A 26157-nucleotide genomic window follows, 5' to 3' on the forward strand; every position below is an offset into this window, starting at 1 on the left:
TTGCAGACAGTGATATATCCCATTTGGTGTCACAAATTGTAAAAGTGTGTCAACACAGGCAGCAGACACCACGACTATGAAAGCATGTGTCTATTTACCCCTCGCGGAGCGCATGAATCTTCCCTCACAGTTACATTTCCCTCGGTCAGTTTTAAGTTGCGCCACAACCACAGAGCTATAAATTTGTGCCATATGTGAAAGCAAAGACTTGTTTTTTTGTTTTAGTTCGTTGTGCCTTTTGAAACAAGTTATTATTCGTGTTGAAACTAGAGTTGTGACCTCTCTGCCAAAACTTCAGTCAGTTATCTGAATATTCTAGCAATAGATTGATATTTTAATTCAGGCACAGAATAGCAGAAGCAAAAATCTTTGAAATTGGCAATATTGGGTATTATCATGCAAACACCTCAGTATGTTTTCCATAGAGGAAAATCCACATTTTCATTTTACTCAGCAATTTGGGGGACATACAGACAACAACATACCAGGAATGTGAAACAGCCCTTTCTTATATATCTAGCTATTTTTTACCTAGTAATGAGCTCAAACACTTGGTACTGTATTTTCAGTGTGTACATATTGTAGATGAAGCCTGCAGAACCTTAAAACTGACATTTTTTAAAAGATAAAATCTATTTTTAATGATCTTGTAAAATAATAATAAAAAAAAAAACAATTGAGACAAAAAAGGTTTTCGATTTAATGTTGGCTCTGATCTTATTCACTCCCAGTCTGTTTGAGGGAACTGACAGTTTTCCAGCTAAATGAGCTGCATGTATTTAAACCAAAGGAGGCAGCGAAGATACAACTTGTCTGTCCTGATGACTGTATTTTTGCTCATATTTTGTAATTGATGTTCAACATGGAATTGTTTCAGACAGCAGTGTGATGCTTGCTTTATGTTTATTTATTTTTAGAACATCCTGGGCTTTATAAAGTCACCACTTTGCCATTGTATTTTTGGTAATAAAGACTGAGAAATAAATGACAGCTTTTTGTCTGTGGTCATGCTTGAGATGATAGAATGTCTCTCTCAGACTCTCTGTCTCCGTTTCTCTCTCTCTCTCTCTGGATTGAATACATATAAAACATTATATAGAATAAACAGATTTAGCAGCAGTTCAAGCGTGAGCACTGAAAGCAGTTGAGATGTCAGGTGTCTGATGCTGTGTGCTCCCCTAAAAACTCAATGAACTCATTCCAAATGGACAGAAGATCCATTTGGAATGAGTTCATTTCAAAGTCTATTTACTGTCACTTTAAATGAGAGACATCAATTATTCCACTTTACTAAGGGATCAGTCTAAACCCTTTCTGGCATCACAGACATGGATAGATTACTGAATGGGCCCAGTTGGCGCAGGCCCAGTGGTCCAAGAGGTCAGGGGCCTTTTACTTGTCTATGCCCATTGCCTCATTGTTTCATAATCCATGCATGCCCTATTTTCTTTGATGCAAGCTCAGTTTGTTTTGCATCTGCTACCTCGCACCATTGGAAGAGGCTCACTTTTGTTAGATGAGGACATGTACACAGTTGACCTCTGGCAAAGAGACATTGTGTGTTTTAACCCTTACAAGCTGTGAAAGACTTGGGTTCAATGGTAAGTATGGTAACACATTTATCCTGCTATTTCAGCCTTCTTGTGGGCACCTCATTTTGAACCAAACTGATAAAAAGCATGAGATACATATTGTGACCCAGACCTGCATGACTCGCACACAAAAAAAGGTTTTTAAGCTGTCTTGTGTGAGTCCAGTTCGAGAGTGTAAAACATGTTTCTCCTTGCTCTTTCTGTCCATAGCATTGCTGTGGGAGTGAGGTGATGTTTTGTCTTCTGACAAGGCCTCAATCATTTTATTTGAAAAAATTTTAAAGTTATCCAGAGACTGAGCAAGGCTCTCTGCAATGTCAATGTTTAAGTAAATCTGTTTGACACAAAGGGACAAGAATTCAAATGCAGTTAAGCAGAAGTTTTTCTCTTTGTGGAAAATTGTTGAGTTTAGATCACAGAAATGTCAGTCAGACAAAGAGTATGGCAATGGAAAAGAGAGGGGAAAAAAAAGATGAATAATAAATACTAAAGCTAATAACACCAACAACAACAACAACAATGATAATCATCATCATTATTGGCAGTTGAAGCTGCAAACAGAATTTTCTTTTTATTATATCTGTGGTGGCAGGACTAGAATCAGGAATTAACAAGGCAGGACAGACAGGAAGGGGTTTGTTAAGCAGACCCCTTTCATTGTTGAGGATAAACATTTAAAGAGTATAAGCAGTGTCACAATACCAAAACACATGCATATATGTGCCCACGGCAGAAGAGCACATGTTCGGAAAGGTTCATCCTCAATCTGCAGGCTGGTGTGAGATACCATCTGTGATACAGTTGTGTAAAAGCACCAGAGATCAGTTTCCCATTTCAATATAATGGATAATGCACTGCAGAGTATAGAGACTGGAAAACAAAAAAGAGAGAGACGCGGAAAGATTTGGAAGTGGGAATTACAAAGGGTAATAAGGGGGATGGGCAGATAAGACTTTATTGATCTCACACCGTGAAAATTAAGTCGTTACAGTCAGAAAATATTTCTTTTAAGTCATTACAGCCAGAAAATATTTAAAAATCAACTATGTATATGAACATTATGTACAGATTATAAAGACGCTAATTTCCATAAAAATACTATTGCCCAAATTCTTATGAGAAGAACTACCAATGCATATATATATATAGTATATACTGTATGTGCAGTATGTACAGTTTCTAATAAATACTGTTGCCAATATAGGTGATAAACACAGTGTTACTGCACAGTTCAATAATAAAATATACAACAAATTAAGCAGATGTAATGGATAATGTGAGCATGTATCAACATAGATAACATTAGTGCAGTAGGTTTATGATGAAAAAAAACAAAAAAAAAAACAGCAACACCTGCAGACCAATGCATAGAAAATTGCAGATGCCACCACAGAGTCATAAAATGTTTTTAACGGTGTCCTATGTACTCCAGAGGACCTAAAAGAACCAGATTGAACCCGAGAGTAAATAATCTTCCTCTTGGTCTTCAAAGACCTTTATCATTATATATATCCTTGGATATGTGAATGCAAACACATTTCTGGTAGGTACTTGCCTATGGGGGGGGGGGGGTCTTCATCTGCAACAAGGGTCTCAGGGTCTCAGGACAGAAGGTGTTATATGCTGCACCAATTGTAAAGCCCCTTGAGGCAAATTGTGATTCCAAGTTAAATAAAATGGACTTGACTTGACTCGAGGAGCTACATTCATTTTAATAACAGAAAGAAAACCTGCTGTGGAGGGTAACATTAAAAGCAGAGTAGTTACCCAAGTCTCTCTTAAAAATTTCAAGAACAAAAAGAAGCTTTCTTTTGCAATCAGAGACAGATTTGTCCTCACGCCAATCTCCAAAGAGGTAAAACTCTTAGATTCTCATGAAAGTGGAGCAGGTAAAGTAATGACCAAGGCTGCATTTCTCTACATTTAATGGTCCGGATTCCCCTCAGTTGACTTTTTATCCTGTCAAAGACCCAAAGTGCTCAATTACGGAGTGTAAGAAGGTGATGATGAAGGACAGACCTTGATAATACAAAGCCAGATAAGCCACAATGACCAGTATGGATACATGCAGAAGAGGAAGAATAAAAACTTTTTTGTATAACAGTAGAACTGTCCCCAACACATTTTCTAACTGCCCAGTCTAAAGTTATCTCACTCAAAGGCTTTGTCTACATCAAAGGAAACAGCTACACATGGTTGTTTCAGATGAAGTTGAATCAATGATGTGTAAACCCTGAATAAAACTGGAAGCTTGATGGCCTTTAATAAAACCTGCTTGGTCTGGATTAACTAAAGATTATATGCACTTGTCCCACCTAACTGGCAAATAATTAAAAATCTGAGTTGAGGATTTATCGGGTTCATAGCTGGAGCAGTATAAATGGTCTTTATTCTTTTTTAGCAGCGAAATGATGAGGTATATAAGATTTTTTCATCTCTGTGAAAAGAGCCAGTGACTAAGGAGAAGACGATTAAATTAAACTGTAAGGACTATTAAATCTTGCAACATGTCAACAGCAGTTCAGGAGGGATACCAGAGAGGGCATCCTTCAGCTCTGTTAGGGAAATAGGAGAGTTAACTTTTGCTACCTGCTCAGATGAGAAAATTTTGAGTTCTACGGACTCAAAAGCATTTATTGAATTTAGATCACTACCAGACTTAGACGTCTGTAGTTGCTTGCAGTGGTTAAAGACAACACCATTTGGAAGGAAGAGTACATAGAGTATATCACCATTTTCATAATAACACTGATAAAACCCAAAGTCTGCCTTGCCTCTCAGCATTCTTATAGGTTTGCTGCAGATTGCTCTGACATTTGTTTGCCTGTTTCTTCTTTAAGCACCTACAGCCTTCAGTTTTCTATTCAGATATGAGGAATATGAAGTGCAAATACCACAAATACAGCATGCTGATATCTCCCACATGGGAAATGGCAGTTTCCCACTTAGTTACAGCAAAAATGGACAAAGATTCATGGATTGGATGAAAACTGTATACAAACATTATTCAAATGAAGTTAGGTATATCTGTGGATACACTTCAAACATGTTACTTACAAAAGCATCACCCGAATGTGATGAATAGCATTTTTAGACTTTAAGATAAATTCTTCTCTTCACAGCTTTCAGGCAGCCTCTCACTACAGATTTGAACCATGCCATAGCCATGACTAATGCTGAGTGTGCAGTGCAGTGGACATGTCACCACACTACAGAAATATTGTCGGAGGACATTTCAGGTTCTCTGGATCCCTGGATGACAGGTGGGCTTGGAGGAGTGGGCCCACTGGAGGACATCAGACCATAAGGCAAGGGGAACAAACAGACGATCAGGGGGGCGGACACTGGGACCAGGTTGACAATCCACAACAGATTTCATTCTCTCCTCGAACTCCCAGGTGAGTGATCAAACAGATGGGTTGTCCATGATCAAAGTCAGATTGGCTAACATCCTCTTCTCATCTGCTTCCTCGATGTTGTTTAGAGGGCAGTCCAGGAGAGAGCCAGCTCTCCTAACCAGTTCATTCAGTCTTTTTCTGTTCCTCACAGAGCTCCCACAGCCCCAGCAGACCACTGCATAGAAAATTGCAGATGCCACCACAGTGTCATAATTAGTTTTAGTAATTTTGTTGCTAAAAACTAGACAAACTGCAACCATTTCAAAACATTAACCACGTGTTAGAAAGGCTTTTTGGCAGAAAGGCTTTCTAGCAGGAATCTCATACGGGTGCACCAGGTACTCTTTAGTGTTTATATGAGATGCCGGGGCTGTGACAAATTCTTGTTGATACATGACAACCTGCAAATGAGATTTAATAATTACAATAAATCACAATAACTCAAGGTCCCTCAGTGCAGTGATAAGCCAAGCTAGTACCTTCCATTACTGCACACAAATACATACATACACACCCACATGTACATTCTTCATTTTGAAAGAAAAAATAACTGTTTCAGTAATCCCTTTGCTTTTACACGAAACCCTGACTGCACAAGCAAAATAAATAAATAAATAAATAAAATAAAATAAATCATCCCAGTCCATTCATTTCTTTACAGGATCAAGTTTTCTACCTAAACCTTTTACAGACCCACCATGAAAGTGGAGATCAAGGGAAGAAAGAAAATGAGGTAAAAAAAGAGGGTGACGACAGGGCAAGTAGCTGGAGATACTCTACTATCAATTCAAAGGAGTCCTTAGGCTGGTTGACTTAATACCTAGTTTTTCTTGCTCTATGAACCTTGTTTTGTGTTACACTGAGTGAAAAAAGAAGAGGATTTTCGATTCCATGCTGGCTAAAGGGAGTCTGATTGGGCACACTGGGAGAGACGGGGGTTATATTTAATGGGCCATCTTCCTGCAGTCTCACTCCCCTGCTTGGGATGACAAGACTAAGAGGAATTAAAGGGGGGGGGGGGGGAGACAAGGGACAGGGTGTCAGTGTGCCTACACGGTAAATAACACAAGAACGAAAAACACCAGAGTCACAGAGTATGGCCATTAAACATTCTGTTTTCTTCTCCAGTAATCCTGCTGTTCAACAAGAGTCAAGCCAATTTCATTTCTTAAATCTCTTTGATAATCTTTAGGTCTTTCATGTCAGCTCTTGCACATAAACACACTCTCCTTTCCTGTCCTTTCCTGTCCCTGTTTGCTGTCTCAAGGGGCCTTGTCAAGACAGTACATTTTGTGAAAGTTTTTGATTCATTGGCTTGATTCATTTGGGTTTTGGTGGGAGTTGTTTTTATATGAATTTACAGACCAAACTCCACACAAAGAGGCTGAAGGGGGTTCATATATACATATGCATGATATAAGTCACATAAGTAAAGTCTAAGTAGAATCTAAGAATCAAATGAAGTTATGAAGTTAATGTATATGCTTAATGAGTAACTGATTATGGCAAGGATGCACATGACTGTTTACTGTGATTGATTAATAGCCCACAAACAGCTAGTATAATAAATATATAGAGTGGGGTGTGTGGGTATAAGCAGGTAGTCATATATATATACTGAGATCTAAACAGGTTGTAGGCAGGTGGAGCCAGTGCAGTAGAATATGTTTTGGACAGTGCCAATAAGCAGTGTGGAGCAAGTGTGGCAGTAGTATAAGAAAAATATCCCACAGATATGGAGCAACATTAACATTGGAGTCGTTTTTCTGGCCATACGACGAATGTAAGTTCAATATTTACATGCTCCTTTTAGTCGTCTTTGGTCTCCACCAACTCCTGGTGGAAATATCCACTTCCCTCACCAGCTAGTTACTAACTTTGTCCCTTAAGGCCACTATGTACAGTGTCATGCTCAGACCATGTTACCCAGTAAAGGAGAGAGGCTTGTTAGAGCTTTTTTGCAGAACAAAAGCTGAAAGTGATGCCGATGAGAGCAGTGTGAGTGAATCCAAATCACAACACTGCACTGTAAAACCAAAAACAGTATGCTGAAAGACAGACACTATAAAACTCTGTAAAGCTGAGTGGAACAGAATAACCTTATACCACATACAGCAAATGCCTCAAACAAATCTCCCTCCCTCCACACATCTCCTGCAGCCCCGTTGCCAGTACAACCACAGAGCCCTCCTTCATACCCTGTGGGCAGCGCCCTATGCGTCATTCAACTTGCCAATTAATATAATGGAGAAATATAATGTTAGCATGAAATCTATATATAAATATATAGTTTTGCCATCACAATGAGCACTTTTACAGCTTACAGACAAAGGCACAGGCAGACCTGAAATGAATCCACCTACTGATTCTCCTTGAAGCCTTTTAGACACAGCATATACTGTAGCTTTCTTAAAAATGAAATACAGTCAAATAACCACTCCAGCTTTGCTGTACAGAGATGAATGCATTTGGATCCTTCAGCAACTTCTTTCAAATAAAAGCTATTAAGGTTCATTATCAAATATGATACATAAGCCCATGGTATCAAGAATGAATTATGTTTTGCAGCAGTGTCCAAAAGGAAAATTTTTAGATTGCACTCAAGTACCTGAAGAAAAGAAAGCTTGGAATCTTCAAACGTAGGCAAAAGCTGTCTTCAGACACTTGTGCAAAGAATCAAGAACAATACTGAATAAAAAGCTTTTATTAGGTACATGACTTCTTCATCTGTAGGTGTTCATCAGGGTTCACTTGATGTTTTACACTGATTCAGCTGAGTATCTGCCTTTAGCAGCAGCAGGAACCGCTGTTTGAGCCATCCCAGTTGACCACTTTCCCTGCAGTGCAGCCAAACTGCACCCACCCAGTAAAGTCCACAATATGGTAACTCATGGACTGCTTACAGCTTGAAAGCCAGAATCCTGTAATGGATGTCGGCAATGTCCTGTCCATCTGCCACTGGAAAATGAAAGGCACCTGCTTGCACCCAGCACTGCCCAGACAAAAAGAGGTCCACAATGTGCCGTTGTATGTATTCAACTAGCAGACATGGTGTGGGAGTTGTCACAGGTAGTCTGTGGCATCAGGTCAAGGCAGCAGGTTGAACCCGTCCTCTCTTCTGTCCTATATGTGGCTGCAAAATGGTAGAAAAAGGTGTTCTGATTTGTGGAGAATTTCTTGTTGAGCTGTTTTCTTTGCTTGCTAGAATTTATGTGTCTTATTTATCAAAACTCAAATGTAGGAATTTTATTGGACTGACTATTAATAGGTCATGTAAACATGACATTTCCGTTTTACAGACTGCAGGTGGGCCTATACAGGTCAAATAAGATGTTGACAACGGCTCCCTTTAAGAATGAGCTTGCTTTCCTTTTTGATGATTTAAAGTTGAATTCATTGATTATTGGCAGAAGTCCTCCACAGTAACAAAGACATGGCTCTGTGTCCGCTCTGTCCAAACACTTGCATATCTACACATCCAGCAGACATGGACAACATTAGCATTTAGAAATTTGTGTCAAATCTTCACTCTCTTTTCACTTCTGTTTTGGTCTCCTGAGAGAAATACCATTTTCTTCACAAGCTGCTGCTATCATTAGTTGACTCTTGGTGCTGGGTAGGTAGCACGCTGCTGTTGAGAGCTTCTTTCTGAAAATAGCTGCTATTAATGGGGTTGATGAGCAGTGCCTGAACCTAACACAATGTACATGTGCAGGCTGTAAAACTACAACAATGAACCCAAACAAACTTGGGTGATAAGACACCATTTACCCAGGTGACATTTTCACGTGTCATTGTGGGAATTGGAGTAACACTGGTGTAATTAATCACATTAATTAACTTCCTGGGTCCAGGTACTGCACATGCTGGCTCTGAGACACGACAGGAACCGAATGGAGCAGAGCCATCGTAAGCAATATGACTGCAGTGAAATATGTGTGATTTGTCGGTCGTACCGAAAAAACGTGATATTAACCATGACTGGTCTTTTTTCTCTTCCAATAACATGAATAATATCCCTCTGAACACCAACTATTCTTCTCCCCTGAAGTCCCAGCTGGCAGTGGATCTTCTCCTGTCCAGAAACTGGTTGCAGTAATGTTGCCTGCTTTTCACAAGAAGCAAATTCCTCATACATGAAAACCCTCTTGACAATAACCCTGAGAATATTTCTACCTTCTTCAGTCTCCATCACCGCCTGCCAGCCTCCTTGACGTCAGCATCTCCACAAAAACTTCTGCCTTTCCCAAAAGTGACACTCTTAGGCTTTTATTTTGAAGGCCGCCTCTCGAGTGTTCCGGTATCGTCTCGTGCTCAAACCCAGTGCGGTAAGAAGCTGACCGATGGATTTTAACGGGAGGGGAAAAAAAGAGGAGAGAAAAATGAAAGAGCGAGGAGTCTAGAGAGAAAGAGGGAGGGAGAGAGGGAGAGGGAGAGGGAGGTAGAGGAGTGCTGTCGGACCATCCTACCGCGGGAGGGTGAGGCTTATAAATGTACCGCTGGCTCAAATCGTGTTCGTCTTTGTTGCTGTCAAGACAGAAAACCTGGCGTCCATAACGGGACTGCGCCTCTATGCAAAATGCACACTCATTATAATACGGCTGTAGAAGTATGTCCGTGCTTCACAATAGGACTTTAAACCTACCTTATCGTACTTTATGGTATTCTACCTCACTATTCGCATCACTACTAATATCCCTTATGGTATTTGATTGTTTACTTGCAGCCTATCATCCGGCTTAAATACGGTAGGATCATTGTAGTTTGCCCGTGGTCTGGTGGCTGTCGGTGTCGATACAGTGGATGTGATGTTTCACGTTATTCTGGCAGCGACGTGACCAGGAAATGCCGCTGCAAGCAGGCCTGTCCACCCCATTCATCAGTGTTTGAGCCGATGAGAGGCTGCAGACAGTGAAGGGAAACAAACAGCGGTGCAGGTTGTTGTTTTCTTTGGCTCAGATTGCAGTAGTGCACACGCTGTTTGTGTGGTCAGTGCACAAGGACGTGTGTCTGTGTGTGTCTGTACATGCATTAATCAGACATGTGAGGGTGATCAGACACACTCCCCCCGTCTGCTTGCAGTGTTTCAGCATGACAGCCCTGCGTCAGAGGAAGGGCAGCAAGGGGAAGGAGCCCCCTCTTGGTGCAGAGGTGCAGTCCCAGCAGTCCAACTGTTGCTCCGATCATCATCCAGAGAAGATTTTGCACGGTGAGTGAAGCATCCTCCCACCCTGCTGATTTTCATACACCGCTTTTGGGCAGCAGCAGTATGGCCTAGTGACTGCAAAAAGTGCCCTTTGGCCAAGGGGTGAGCATGGTTGGCAGCCGTCCACCTTGCTGAAGGGTCCTTGAACCAGATCCAGCTCCAGGATCAGTGTTCTGCAACTGACCCTGACCTCTGGCCTGCTGTGGGTGTGGAATGGGAAGGGAAATTCTCAGTGGGGTGTTAATGAAATGCCACATTTTCAGAAGCTCTTACACATATTGTGTGTTTTGCTTGTGTGATATAAGAGCATTTCAGGCACAGTGAACAGAGATTTTGTAAACATTTCACAGATTTTAATCACTGAAATCAGTTCCATTTCTATTACGAGTCACCTGTATGTCACTAGCATCCACTGAACAAAAGCCACCTGGTGTCACCATAATGCAGCCGGCAGAAATCTGCTGCCGGCCCGTTTTCTTACAGCAGCGTGCAGTAGGAAAGGCTCAGGTGCACAGGCAACATTAACATGACTCAGTTATATTGTCCCAGTAAGCCATGACCATGTGACAGTGAAGCTGCCAGCATGGCCTACTTCAGAAGTGCTTGTTGGATGGCCCAATAGGAAACCTTCTCCCCCCACACATTTCCCATGTTGTTGCCAACCCTGAGTTAGCATGCACAATGCCAGGACCCTGAAGCTGAAGCGGCTAAGTGGAATTCAGCCATCATTCATTTTATTATTTATACCTTTGCTTTTCCTGCTGCGACAAAGTGTTTTCTGTGCAAGATTATGATTATGTTGTGTTGGCTGTTATTTAAAGTTATGGAAATATCGTTTGACAGCAGCAACTTGCTGACATGTTAATGTCTCTGCAGGTGATTGGTCATGGGGAGCAATAATCTGGACGTCGCTTGGCTGGTCTGTATCTGTTGGTCTTGGCCTGCTGTGCTGTATTTACATGGCCACTCTACATGAGAACGACCTGTGGTTCTCCAACATCAAGGTAAAGGCTCATCCCTGATGCAACCTTACAGCCTCAGGGTTGTAAACAGTTTTTTCCTTAAGTCTTTGGTGATGCCTCCAGTAAGTTAATCTAAACTTCTTGGAAGTTTATTTGATCCAGCAGCTAGGTTTGTCAGGAGGTGTGATGTTTTTCTAATGGAGCAATTACAGCTTAGGAACACATTGAGAAACCATATTCAAAGAATGAAATTCAGTGGGTAGTCTATCCATGGGTGAAGTATAGAAAAGAGCCTGTGTCTTGTTACATATGGACTTGATGGTACAGGTGTTACTTTTGGGTACATTTCACAACAGAGTTTCAATTAAAGAATGTCCAACAAACCGTCAAAAAAAGGGTCAAAGATACGTGAACAAACTGCTGAAGAGTGTGTAACGTTAATGTTAGGAAATTGTGGAATGGCAGCAGGACTCGCATTTTGAAGAGGGACTCAATGTATTTACTGTAATTTGAAATTCCAATCAGACACTGGCAATAAAAAATAGGTCGTAGTGTTTCACAGGCTAATATATGTAATATTTGCCTCTAGCAGGGTGGAGAGGTCTGAATGTTAACAAGTGAAAATCATTAAAAAGTATTTATGGTGAATCGTTATGTGACAGCTTGCTGCCAAGCCTCTTGTCCACTGATCATGTACCATCATGCATGTGCAGATGTCTCAGTGGTTTAGAGTGTGTTGATTTGGCTCCAGGTAATTCCACGGAGTGTGTGTCAGCCCAGGAAGAAGATCTGCAAACACACAGACTCTTTCATCTCTTTTCTGAGGCACTTGTTAAGAAGCCGCAGAGATGGCTGGGCTGATGTGGCTGACACTTTTATATGAAGGTTACCTAAGGATTTGACATCCATGTGTAAGATTCATCAGCCACATCAAGGACGTGGACATTTACAGATGGAAAATGTCTCCCACTGTTAAGATTTAAAAGGGAAAAATATCTGCACACATTCTCTGCGTATCTCTGAGGAAATGTAGTTTCAGTTTAAGTGCCAATCAGACACGTCCCCTCATGTAGTTATGTCCAAAAAACGGCATGCAAACACGTCATAAACACTTCATCCTGAAATGGGGTGATTGTTTTTCCATGCACCGCGTAGGATTGATTTTTCAGGCCCATTAAATGAACCACATGAAGTCCTGAAACACCATGGCAACTGGTGGATACACAGTCCTTTTTATAGTCTGCTCAATGTTGTACAGCAACAGAACATTGTGCCCTGCCAGATATGATGTAATTTAATTCCCCCTTTCAGAGCTTCACCAGCACCCTGGTTCAGTCAGAGATATACATAGCAGATTTTGATATGGTTGATACGGCAGAACAGATCGCTTTGTCAGTGTCGTAACTGTGGCAAAATGGAAGTGAACACTGTTGCTGTTTGTTGTTTTTGCCTCACTTAATGCTGCAGCTAAAGCCATTTGCTGTGGTCGATGTATGAGTCAGCCAAGGTAGGCAGTGGTCTGGCCCGGCTTTGGTCTCATGCTGTTTGTATGATGCTATGATAATGTACGATGAATGGCCAGCGGTGTGTCTACAGGCTAGGTTACTATGCTCCCCAGTCACATTGCTCCTTTTAGCAGTTTGCTTCCTAAGAAAAATGTTATGTGGGGAAAAAAAACTCTGCCGTGTCCAACGTCGCCTGAACTCATTATATTCTGCAGCATTCTGTCAGCATCACAAAGCCTGGTACTTTTGTAAGAAGTACCAAGTACTGAAGGGAAAGACCAACCTGAGGAGAGTAACGCTGGAGTTAGCAGCTAGCAACAAAAACACCCGGGATTCACCAAAGGCAATAACTGAGGCCATAGTGTTGTATTTTCAAGACCATAAGGTCATATGACATCGCATTGTATTCAGTTATTCCAATTTTATCTATGTTTTTTTTTTAAAATCAGATTGTGGAACTTTTATCTAGATTTGTATCGTCTCTGAGGGACAGATACTGTACATATGCCTAACCATGCTAACCATGACACTTCCATGATCAAATAGTTCTACAGGGGCATTTAGGTAGAGTGTATAAAAGCAGGAACATGCTTTAAATCCAGGGAATGACGCTAACTGCATGTGGTAATAGTCATTAAAGAGAGCGAGAGGCTGCAGGTGTATCACTGGTGAGTTCAGATTTCTCTGAATTTGAGTTCTCTCCTCCTATAGCAGATGGCAGTGTTTCATCTGCACAGTAAATATTGGTTCAGGTTTTTGTAGAAGCGTTATCCTGGTCAAAGAATGGACCTTCCTTTCTGTGTAAAGCAGGAGTGTAGAATTAAATGAAACAACCGAGCAGGCAGGCCCTCACAAGTCTGCGGCTCAGAGTTAGCCTCCTCTCTAACTTGTTGTGCCATCCAGGTGCCTCATCTGTTTCTCATGCAAATATGCAATGTGCCTCGACCCACATAGAGGCAATGTGCACAGGATAATGGATGAGTTTTTGTCAGGGAGAGACAAAGCAGCGCATTCAGTTAATCGAGTGGAATCCGTAAGGACACAGTTTGTGGTCCTGTGCTGGTTTTCTCTGTTTACTGCGTGTGTGTGTGAAGGGAAGAGGGGGACAGATGTTTTCATTCATAATAAATGGAGGTCACTTTACAGGCCCGGCGAACATTTCCCTGAAATAAGTGGGCTCCTGGCTGACATCATCTCACATTGCACACATGTGAGTGTGTGTGTGTGTGCGGGAAATGGTTCCTTCTGTTAATGCTATCATAGCTTCTGTCGCAGACTCACACGGAGCCGGTCAAATCTGAAAGTGCTGTTCACATGTGAAACAACGTGGGTCCACACTCTCACATTCAGGCTGTTTAGCAAGGATCTCCGTCAAGTCAAACTTGTTGCTGACGCCAATGCGATTGGACTGAAAAATGACCTAAAACAAAAAGGCCTGTAGGAGCAAAGTGGATTTAGACCTAGTCTGATGGTGTCATGACAGCAGTCTCGCTCCTGATGTCTGCAAGGCAAAAGAAATCCTTGTTAACTTCAGGGAGACCAGAAGGAATTCTCCTCCTGTTTCCACCGACGGGTCATCTGCTGAGATTGTTGGCACTTTAATATTTCTGGGCACACACATTACAGACATACTCGCATGGTCCCTCAACACCAAGCGCATCCTAAAGAAGGCACAGCAGAGGCCGTACTTTTACCCATGTACCATTGAGAGTGTGCTGGCAGGCTGCACCACAGACTGCTTCGGCAGCTTGACTGAACAGGGCTGTTAAAAACTATAAAGGACTGTCAAGACAACAGAGAAAAACAATGTCTGTAACTTTCCGAGGCTGACAATCTGTCCTCAACACCCACTTCACACAGTTACTTATCCAGGTGTGTGGAGGTGAGAAAGTAAGCTCGGTTTTAACTTTCTCAAGCTCTTCTTCCAATTGTTACACAAGTTGGCACAAATATGAAGAAGCGAGGGCTGCGGTATGAATGTCATCCAGGGGAGACGGTCTGAAAATCCACGCTGTTCTCTCCATGTTTAAACAATACCCAGTCTCCCCCTCTCAGCGATGGCTGACTTTTCTCTCCGCCTTCCAGAGTGGCCGTTCAGGACAGGCAGAAACATGAAGGTAGACATCGATTTCCAATGTTGGTCAGACGAAAAGGTTGTACAAGCTAGATATTTCTGCTGACCGGTCCTTAGGCTGTGTTTAGACAGACATTAGCACAGCTCCCTCGTCATTTCAACGAGGTCACAGTGTCGGCTGCGTTGCCTTTAACTCCTCTGGCTCTCAGCTGGTTAAACCTCCTCTCAGTCCCCTCCTGCCTGATCGCACACTCTGCTTTAATACAGCTGACCTCATGATGTAGTTGTCTTCATATCCATATACAGTATTTCTGTCTATTTGTTCTATCAAATGGGTGAATGAGCATAAAACAGTGATTTGATCAGCTCGGGATTGCTAACTGTGAATAAGGCAAACAGTGATTCCTGCGCTGCTGCACTGCCATGTCGATCAAATCATTATTATTTGATAGCAAAGTTGCCTGATCAAATAAACTCCAATCCAACTTAATGATAATACCTGCGTTGTGTGTTCTGCTGTGTTGTCATTTACACTGAATGATTGCAGTTAGGGTGAGAGGTAATGCTGCTTTCCTTAACTCTGCCAGTGTACGAATGTGTCTGCGCAGCCCTTTTTTTTTTTTTTTTTTTCTTATTTTCCAAAAGCTTTGTTCTTCACTGCAGTGAAATGCAGCACCAGCACTTTCAGATTGATTCACTCTGGAGTTCTGTTGAGTGGGAATGGAGGGCCCAAACAGAAGGAACCAGATTAATTTAATATTTAGGCGGCTTAGTGTGGACATACTCTAAACCCTACGTTTACATGCAGCACATGCTATGCTGTCTAGTGAAGCAGAGCAAATGGTCTAACATACAGCAAACGCACCTTTCAGACCCTTGTGACTGTACCGGCTGACGCTGCGGATCCGACCTTACCCTGAACTGCTTGCTGTTGCTCCCTCAGCCTGTTGAGATGAGGGATTTCTTTCCCTGCCCTCTCTCTCTCTCTCTCTCTCTCTCTCTCTCTCTCTCTCTCTCTCTCTCTCTGTCTCTCCCCCATTCTTCCACTTACTGTCTCACACACAGAGATTTTCTCTAAAGTACATCCAGGTCAAGTGGGATCGAAAGGACCATGAAACATGCTGGAAAGTAATTTGGGATCTTGGGAGGCCTGCCCGCTTGATGCTGGTGCTTTGCGGTTGCTGCTGCCTGACCTGACCTTACGTGACTGATGCTATCAGAGTGTTGGCAGTCTGTGGAGAAGCTGTTGTTTAACAGAAAGGAGACTGGTTTTAATGATCTCACATGTGGTTTCCTCAACCAGCGTGTTGAGGAATTGTGGTATCAGTGCTAGCCTGAGGTTACACAGTCTGTAGGGATTATCATCAAGTTCTTCTTGCTTCCTCGCTCTTTCCCTCTGTCTCTTCCACACACGCACACACACCCTTAGAATGCTTATTATCACCACTCTTACGTAAGCAGTGAGACAGTTGCCTCATGGAGTTTATTTCAGACATGTGCTCACAGCTTGACTCCAGTTCCAGATCCAGAAACCCTCTAACAAATGTTCCTCGCATTTTCCGAATGGTGTTCCAACATGTTCTCCTCTCTGCTCCCCACCCCCACCCCATCTTATTCTTTTCCTGTGAGCATGTGTGTCTTTATAGACAAGGGGTCACCAGTAGTCAACTGTCTTTTCTTTCCCTCCCTCTGGCTGCTCCAGTTATATACAGCCCATCCAGTTGTTCGCTGACTTACTGTGGCTCCGGCTTCATGTTTGCTTTTCTCTTCATACTCGGTCGCTGATTTCTTCAGACAGATTGCTCTTTGTTTTGAAGCCTCTGTTGAAGACCGGAGGGGGGCAGAGGTTGTCCTGTGTTTAGGCTCTTTTAGACATGTGGCAGAGGAAAGAGGAAGCAAGGCCAATGCTGCACGGACCCTCGCTTGGATTCTTCAAGCACCACATCAGAGAAATGGGAGTTACTCAAAGACCCATAACAAGGAATTGGTAGCAGAGGGAAACGGAGAGAAGAGGATTGCTGCCTTCTGAGAAGTGAACTAGCTTTTAGGCTAATGAGCAATGTGTGAACTTGTTAACCAGGCCTGTTTGCTTTGACCTTAATTTAAACTGAGGATTAGCCATCTCATCAGAGTTCTTGGTGAAAAGCCAAGGCTTGTTTTGCCTGGAGCAAACTCAAAAGAAGGATTGGGAAGGAAATCAGCTGCTCATTCCCTCAGAGAAAGCTTTTGCGTATTTCCTTTGGCAAGGAACTTGAAGCGATTTAAAAGCTAATTTATTTGGACCGACTTCAAGAAAAGAAAAACACACCGCATTTACATTTATTGCCGTAATGGATTTGGATCAGTTCTATAGCTCAACCCAGGAGCATGCTGTTTATCTACCTGGATTCAGCTCATCAAAGGATCCAAGAACTTATTGATAATCTCCATCTTCTCCGGCAATGGAGCTTCGTAAGAGAGTTAAGCTCAGCAAGATAGAACATAATTTGGGCCTCTCGCAAGATACACCAGCTGAAGGGAGATGCAGCAGTGACATGATGCTGGGGACAGAAAGGTCTAATGCCACACAATGGGGCCGTACAGGGGGGGTTTCTATACTTGGAGGATCCGGTACTTGTTCCGGTTCAGACATTCTACCCCTGTGGCCGTGGCGCCGGTGTGTTTCCATGGCAGCAGGGCTGTTATTGGCCGGGCTGCTGGCACTGACTCAGGCCTGGTGTGTCAACGCCATACATGAGAATCTGCTGTGGTTCTCTCAGCTCACGGTAGGAGTTATGACTCCGTTTTAATTAGAACCTTTTAATTAAGCTGCATCCTGTGGTACAAGTGCCGAGGGGATTGGTCGGTAACACGCTGCAAGTAAAAAGCGTCACACCTCTCAGCGGCCCACCTCATTGAGCATTATTCCTTGCATATATATGTTACTAAAGACAAAGAATTTCTTTTAAGTCAAGCACAGCTTTTACATCTTTACAAACTGAATCCGATAGATTGATGATTGATTAACATTCTGCAGCTGGTTGCTCACTGTTTGCTCTCTGTCTTCACCCTCCAGTGGGACAGTAATCATGCATGGCAAGCAGGAAGTCTCCTGGGAAGACACGCTCCAAGCGCGCACGCACACACACACACGCTCACACTGTTACCTGTCTTATTGTTACTCTTGAGGATTACGAGTGTATTAGCTGCTTTGCCTCTATCCCCCATGTTTCTGTCATGTCTTGCCAGGATGTTTTTCAAATTATAGAGAACAGAAGTGCTCCTTTTCATACAGCCAAATTCTCCTCTGTGCTTTCAGGAAGTGGAGCGGGAGATCTCCTTTCGGACAGAATGTGGACTGTACTACTCCTACTTCAAGCAAATGTTGCAGGCCCCGTCCATACAGCAAGGTATATTCTACGTCCCTGGTGATTTTGCTGTATGTAACTTATGTCACACCAATCTTGGCCTCTTATTATATTTAGCAAATATCAGCCTGTCCATCCATGTCAACCTTGATTTTGAGTCTAATTGACTGCATATCATCAACTAATTTTGTCATGATTTAAAGATCATGACTAGTACTAATCATTTAGTGTTTCCTCACTCCTGGATGCTATCAGAGTTCAGGCTCTGTCCTGTTTTTAATGGAAGTTTACATCCAAACAACTCCAGTCAGTGTAACCCAGGAAAGTGTTAAATTTGCCTTTTCTTTTAAATATTGAAAGTGAGACCATGCTGTTTGAAAATACACACAAGTATACAAGCTGAGCGGTCTGATCTGACATTTCACTTTATTATATTTCCACCACCAGTGAGGAGGCCTACAGCTTTAGCCCCAGTGTCTGAGTATGATATCATTTATCTAGCCATCAAACACAGATGTAAGATCATTGTACGTCAGTTGAAATAATTAAAGAGTCAGCCAGAGATGCTGTTTTCAACTAATGGACATTACATTAGCATAATTAGGTAGCTAGCTACAGCTGAATGAATCTGCCAGTGTTTTTCAGTCACTGCTGACGGACAAACGGCTGAAGTGAGAAGCCTGCTTTTGTCTACCTTCGTTACCCTTTCTTTCCCCAAAATTACTTAAGATTTTGAGCTGTAAATTTATCACTGTTATCAGTGATGACTGCACATGTGCCGGACGAGAACTGAAAGCTTGACAGACAAAGTGACAGTAATGCAGCAGGGCTGAGCCAACAGGCAGTGAGGGTCACAGCTCCATAAGGGCAGTATGAAATCACATAAACCAGCATTTCACGGATATTTTAATAATTGTTATTTTGTGAAACCAACATTGTTATCGACATTTTCGTTCGCACCAGATGGCTGTCTCGACCCACTCGTACAAGAAGAAACTTTTTTCTCTCTGTTTTCCAACCAGACCAAACAAATCACTGTGGTTTCTCAATGACGCACCGTCTGGTCCGAGGGAAATTAGTCTCATTATTTTGTTCCATTATCATGTAAAATTCCTATTTGGAAGCAGGCCTAATTTTCCACTAAAGCAAATAATTGAGCTGTTGACTAATCAGTAGAGAAACTGGCTGACCTCCTTTCTGTCTCACTCTTGAGTTCACTTCTTTTCCTGTCACAGCAGAACGGTTTGATATGCACAAATCACCGGAGTGCAAGTGTTAAGGTTTAGGGAGAAAGGGGAAAAATACAGGGATGGAAGGAAGAATGGAGCGATGGAAAACAGAAGATTGATGTGGGAAAGTGAAAAAGTGAGGAGGGAGAAAGTAACCAAATATGGTAGACAAAGGATGGAAAGAAAGAAACAGGGACGAGAGAAAAGGGAACAGGACACAAGGGAAGGATAAAGCTAAGATAGGGAAAAGGAATCAGTGTGAGGGGGGAAATTTGGAAGGAGGGTGAAAAAGCAGGATGGCCGTTTGAAAGAAAGGAGAATGGAGTGGATCGTGACTGTGGGTGGTACTGGGTGCCTTTGTTTGTCGAGACCAGCGCTGGTTTTTATGGTCGTCCGTGGATCAAGAACACTGCAGCGATCAGGCTGACACATCCCAACCTGAAGCAGAAGCTCGGCTCTCTGCTCCGAGTTTGATGTCACTCTTTATTTCAGTCAAACCAAATACATAGTAATGATACTGCACGCAGTGCCTAATTTGGAATAATGACACCAGCGTGTCTGTGAGCTCACGTAACATCAGCACCAGTCTTTTTGTGTGGTATGATAATGCCATTGTTAAAAGATAACTCTGCTTTATTACGACTTGGGTCCTGTTTTTGTCCTTTTTGCCATCGTCGTTGTCTGTGATAATACCACTGAACTCACCAGAGCTGTTCCTGAGAGAGAGGAGTGCAGCGACATTGCTGAAAAAAAAGTTAGACAGGGCAAAAGACACGAGTCTGATGATCAGACGGGTTGTAAACAAACCCCCCCTCTGTCTTATTTGGAAGAGGAGACAAAAGTGAATGCTAAAATTAGGACAGTCACAGTTTCCACGCTGGCTTCCTGATTCAGCTTTGACCCTCTGTACTTGCTGTAGCTTCACCCAATTTTGTGTCCTGTGCAATTAGGGACTGTTCCCAGCTGTGTTCACTTTCAGTTTTACCCTAAAAGAATCTGTGGACCAATATATCTGTCGTCTGACTGCTCATATTCCCTGTTCTGTTGGACTTAGTTGAACCAGTGTTGCCTCGTTCCCAGATTTTGACATTATCACAAACATCTTTGCCTACAAAACAAGACCCAAGTCATAATAAACCTGAATTAGCTTTTAAAACCTTCCATGACTAATTTTTGGGGGTTGCAGAATACCAGCTGGGAACAACAGTGATGTGTCAAGTTGATATGGCAAAGTAGTTGGCAAACAGTTGCCTGTTGACCTATCAGGGACGTACACATTAGCAATCAATCGCAGCCCTGTTTGTGGCAGCCTGGCAAATGTAACTCCAATATTTACTTTCCTTTCAACTTTGTGTGCTTTACTGTGTTTCACCACCTAGTCATTAACTTTGTCTGTGGAGTGTTTGGTGCTCGGCAGGTGGTGTACAGCACTGCCTGCTGCACCTTCAAACAACACAGATGAGAGACGTGTCGTGCATATAAGTAAAAATGTTGCCCAAAGTGGCTTTAAAGCTTCTTTGGCAGAACTTCCTCATCTTAATACAGGATTTCCTGCAGGAAACTGTTTAGTAGAGGTAATATGCCACCCAGATCTGGACACATCACCTCCCGTGATCTATGTAGTTAGTAGATGACAGCTTAAACAATAGCCACCCTCAGTTATATATATATGACCTTTGCGGTGTGTAATAGCTCCTCTGTGTTTTCTCCTCAAAGGTTAATGTTTTATTTCCCATTGAGTCTTTTGATGTTAGTGGAGGTTGTCTTGTCTTGTCCTATAAAGGAAACCCTGACACATTTAGATGCTGGGTTTATGGTGAGTTATTGGTGTGAAAGTTTTGGAGAAAAAGTGAGTGTAGTAGTTTTTTTTTTTTTTTTTTTTTTTAATTCAGTAAAGGAAATGATGTTTTGAGGGCTTCCAAGGTTGAATGCACTGATGGGTTCAGACATCCATTGTTCCTCCAGCAATTAAGCACTTAAATTCAAGCAAAGCGGTCTGTGGTTTCTGTGGTTGACAGATTTCAAACACTGTTATTGTTCTTTAATAGCACCATACTGTAAATTTGTAAAGTTAGCTTTGAGACATATTCAGACCCCTTCCTCTCGATCTTGATTGGCACAAAGCCAGGAATAATTCTGCGAATGTGTCATTGTGGAAGAAATGGTGGCATTTTCTGTGTGTGTGTGTGTGTGTGTGTGTGTGTGTGTGTGTGTGTGTTCCTAGGGCTCTCAGATTTGATCCATGACAACTTGACAGAATCCAAGAGGACCATTAATCTCCTACAGCGAATGAATATCTATCAAGAGGTCTTTCTCAGCGTGCTCTACAGATTGTTGCCCATACAGGTAACACACATCACTCAGCAGTCAGCTGTTTACAATAGGCTTACAAAACACAAAAGATCAGAGGAATGACTGCTGTTATTACAGAATGGTCTTTGATTTTCTTGCCATTTTGGCCCATTAAAGAAAACCTTCTTGTTGTGTGAAAAATAGAAAAATAATACCACTCTCCAATATTTCGATTTTTCGTCTTTTGTCATTCTTATTAACCCAGTAGTCATAATGGGAGACTGTCAGACATTTGAAGTGCTGTGGCATTTTACAGTTTGGTCTTTTTAGCTGACGTGGCTTGCCACACATGCACTTGTCACCCTAGAGGAAAAGGTTTCTGTATTGGCATGTCAGTTAACTGAGAAACAGCTGCTTAGCTTCCGCAACGATCTCACCATGACAAGAATGCCAGGAAGTGAAATATCAGACCAAACTTTGAAAATGCCACAGTGTTCCTGAGCGTCCGAGTCAGTCGCTGTCACTGCAGTCAACTCTGTGTGCGTTCATTTACAGTGCCTAATGAACTAATGGTTTCTGTGTGTGTGTGTGTGTGTGTGTGTGTGTGTGTGTGGGCGCCAGTCGTATCTGGAGCCAGTGTATTTCTACATTTACACAGTGTTCTCGCTCCAAGCGGTGTATGTGATCGCTCTGTACCTCACAGCATGGCTGCTGTCTGGTTCCTGGCTGGCTGGTACGCTCACTGGGGTCTGGTACATCCTAAACAGGTTGGTAATAACCGTGTGATCATGTGTGTGCGTGAGACAGAGACATGGGGAGAGGGTTGTGCCACATTCAGATATCCACTTGACTCTGGGAATGTTAAGATAAGAGGTTGACTTCCTCATTTTGGATGACATCGGGTGAATTCTGTATTCAAAACAAAATGGCCATATTTGTGCCATTTCTGTTATGCTTTCCTCATTTTCAAGTTTTATTTATTAGTCTTTATCCTCACTCAGCTCTTCATTGGCAGGAGATTTGCAATAGTCCCCCTGAGTGTTTGACCCCTGTTACCGATATGGAGCAGTGTTTCTACATGTGGGTTTTGTTTGCCGTCATGCACAAGAACACACACGTGCTTGTATATGCACAAGGGTGACATGATACACAGTCCAGCCAATGGTTTCATAGTATTCTACTGATCAACAGGTGGCCAAAATGACGAGGACTTCATCTATTGTACATGTGCTAAATCTGTGTCCTGTCTGTCGTGGTCTGTCTCTCCTGCAGTGTGATGGCCAGTGGCAGAAATGAGACGTCAGATGGACAGAGAGCATGTTTCTGTGTTACTTTGCAGAAACAGGAATAATTCTGTAGATGAAATGAGTGTTAATTAGTCCAATGTAGAGGTTGTTGAGAGCTGGATTTTGTTAGTTTTGTCTCACAGACATGAGAGTGGTATCAACTTTCTAACTCCTAATATGATGAAGTATTTCTTTGCCAGACTGGTAATACTGGGCATGGAGAGGTCAAGAAGACCCTTCTAGTTTTCTTTAGTGTGAGTCGGTGTCTGCCTTTTATTGTGTGTCGCTTGCTGCGTTTTTGTGTTGAAAGTTCGGAAACCCTGCTGGAATTTTCTCTGCCATCCCGTTAGATCAATACAGAGGTGAGACTTGTGGTGACCCCTGTAAACAGTAAATGGACGGTCACAGAGTGGATTTTTCCAACTTCAGAAAACTTGCACAAAGAGCAGCCCTGAACAAATAAAAAACCAAACAAAACAGCAGAGTCTGAAGCATATTAGTATTACATTCGAATCTCACTGGAACCTTGTGTATTACAATGTGCTTTTGTCCAGGCAAATGACATTATTACTTTTTCTAGCTATCACAGTAGCCATCAGTGAATCAGCTGCTCATGCCTTATCTCAACTGATTCCTCTGGTGTTTTTCCCAATCAACACACAAACCACAGCACAAAAAGTCAGAATGTTTCATATTTTCTCTCTCCTCCTCCTATCAGGGTAGATACCACTCGTGTGGAGTTCACCATCTCCCTCAGAGAGAACTGGTCATTGCCCTTCCTCGCGCTGCAGGTCACAGCTATCACATGTTACCTCAGGCCTCAGCTCACCGCGTTACAGCAGGTACACACAAACCCACACTGCATCAAAGCTGCTGAAAATCCTCAGCACATAGATCGGCCTTGACTTTGCACGTCAAGCCACCCGCTCAATATCCAACCACCTTTAAAAAAGCGAAGAGCTCAGCAGGACTCAGCATATGTAACCCCCGTGTGTTTGTGTGTTTCCCTCCTCAGAAGGTGATGGTGTGGTTGATGTATGTGACGACGTTCTGTTTCTGTCTGACGTGGCAGTTCAACCAGTTCATCCTGCTTGTTCAGGCTCTCATCATATACACCCTGGACTGTGTCGACTTCTTGACATCTGCACAGGTACGGCTTCAAGAAGGACCAGATACTCAAGGGGTTACTTCCAGGGATGTGTTGGAAGAACTGGATTCTGGTCTCCACTGTGATGCCCACTTAGCTGAATGAACATTGCTCAGTAAGCTCAGTAGCTTATTTGCATATGCCAAAGAAGTCTAGTAGCTCCTGGGTTTATTTTCATCAGCGTTATCAAGTTTTACAAATAGTCTTATAGACATCTCTGTAACAGTGGTGGCTATGGTCAGTTCACTGAATTCACCTCTTTAATTCCAGTGGTGTCTAGCCATGCAGATAGTTTCGCTAATGTCTGAGATTTATGGAGGAGGTGAATGGAATTTCATTTGTGGTGTTCACAGCAACATGAAATGAAACTTGAATTTGACCTCTCCTCACTTTTTGCCCACAGAAATATAAGCTATTATGATACTGTAGCTGTTGTAGATATCTGTCCATTTCTTAAACTGTTTCTGGACGCGTTTGTAGAAGGACCTTCGCCTCCAGCTTCTGGGTGGATGCTTAGCTTGGAGCTGCAGACTGTAGCATGCTGAACTGTATATGCTGTGAACATTTTGTTTCCCTTCTTTCAACAAGATTAACAGAGAGTTAAAGATGTCGCGTCTCTTAGGAACATTCAACATTTTGGCGGGCCTGTGGTGCTGTGGATTGTATTCCACTTTAAAAGCGTAAGCTGGAAAGCTAGGCTAGCCTCCACTTTAGGATGTAGTTTGCTGATGTTGCGTTGACTCTCGTCTTCTTCTCACTTGGAAAAGCAGTTGTTCGTATCTTTGCCACTGTTGGCAGGTACACCATGCACGTCTACACTCATGTGACATTATGGCTTAAGCATGCCTGTTTTAAGGGGGTACACCACCCTTCAGAGCAGCCTTTCAGGCCCACAGGTGGTGACTGGTCCCTGATCAAAAGTATTCAGTGGCACATTCCTGTATGAGCTGACATCATTACACGTTACCTACCCATGTTGTTCCACAGCACTGTGTGTGTGTGTGTGTGTGTGTGTGTGTGTGTGTGTGTGTTTCTCTAGGTGACCACCCTGTACCTTGTTCAAGTGAGCGGTCTGCTGAGTGTGTGGCTCCTCCAGTTCTGCAACTCCATGATACTGGGATCACTAGTCCTGAGCTTCATCGTCGCCGCACTCTTCATCAGACACTGTCAGGTCAGTGTGCATGTGTGCGTGTGTGTGTGCACGCGCGTGTCCGTGTGTGTGAAATCAGAAAAGGCCGGAATTGGGAAGATGGAGAATTAATATCACGCTGTCAGTGTATCAGAGTCACTCGGAGGAAGACGCAGACAGCTGTGGCCACTTGTTTAACAAACACAGATGGAAGATTCACCTGCACTTTGAATTGAAGAGGTCTGAGCCGCAGTCACTTTTTACACGGCGTCACTCTAATTTGTATGCTGGAGACACATTTACATGTCAGGTCTAAATGTCACTTAGTTAGATCTTATCATAGTAACAATTACAGCAACATTTAATGTGACAGGATGAAAGTGGAATGGAAGGAAAGACGGAGGAAGGTTGAGAGTCAGAAATGGGAGAGAGTTCATTTCTGGCTGGAAGTAATTAGTGTACAGTAACTGCATGCATTAAGCAGGCACGTATAAGGCATTCAGATATGCTTTAGAGCTGTGGACTCAAGTCCTTTGACTTGTGCTCTGGTCAGACACGTATTATGAATCTAGTGAATTTGGACTTGACACCAACGATTTGTGACTTCACTTTGACTTTGACCTTTAGGCTGGAATGACTCGCTCCCCTCCCGAGCCCAGATATTAAAACTGATGACATAAAAAAGAGTGCAGCGGACCAACTCTTCACTTTTCTGACAACAGACTGAACAATTTAGCAATGCAGACGAGCGCATTATCACATTAGAGGAAAAAAAATCAGGTGAGCAAACTTCAAATTTTTATCTTTGACCGGTTTCAATGAAAAAACTTCTTCGACAGCAAATTATATCAGCTGTAGTTAATTAAAGTTGATGGCTGCTGTCTGGTCAATGTGCAAGCTGGTGTCTGTACTCAGCCAGAAATCATTTGTGAGATAAAAGAAGCGCCGCTCTGCAGAATTACTCTAATATCCCGAGTGGAGGGTGTCTTT

General features: G+C 42.6%; 1 protein-coding gene across 5 annotated transcripts in view; it reads left to right on the plus strand.

The window, feature by feature from the left end:
- Nucleotides 1-9320: 9320 nt before the first annotated feature.
- dpy19l3 (dpy-19 like C-mannosyltransferase 3) overlaps nt 9321-26157 on the plus strand; it is a 55404-nt gene continuing 38567 nt past the window's right edge. For 2 of the 5 annotated variants that reach the window (XM_076734500.1, XM_076734589.1), the window contains exons 1-9: nt 9339-9651; nt 10073-10199; nt 11073-11200; nt 18036-18126; nt 21538-21659; nt 22227-22372; nt 23610-23733; nt 23907-24041; nt 25078-25209. In XM_076734500.1, coding sequence (XP_076590615.1) covers nt 9649-9651; nt 10073-10199; nt 11073-11200; nt 18036-18126; nt 21538-21659; nt 22227-22372; nt 23610-23733; nt 23907-24041; nt 25078-25209 — 1008 coding nt within the window. In that variant the 5' untranslated portion in view covers nt 9339-9648. Of the gene's footprint in view, nt 10200-11072; nt 11201-18035; nt 18127-21537; nt 21660-22226; nt 22373-23609; nt 23734-23906; nt 24042-25077; nt 25210-26157 lie in introns of all 5 variants that reach the window. The other 3 variants (XM_076734847.1, XM_076734760.1, XM_076734676.1) reach the window with 3 other exon arrangements.

Source organism: Chaetodon auriga, chromosome 1, assembly GCF_051107435.1.
Source record: "Chaetodon auriga isolate fChaAug3 chromosome 1, fChaAug3.hap1, whole genome shotgun sequence".
NCBI classification, from domain to species: Eukaryota; Metazoa; Chordata; class Actinopteri; order Chaetodontiformes; family Chaetodontidae; genus Chaetodon; species Chaetodon auriga.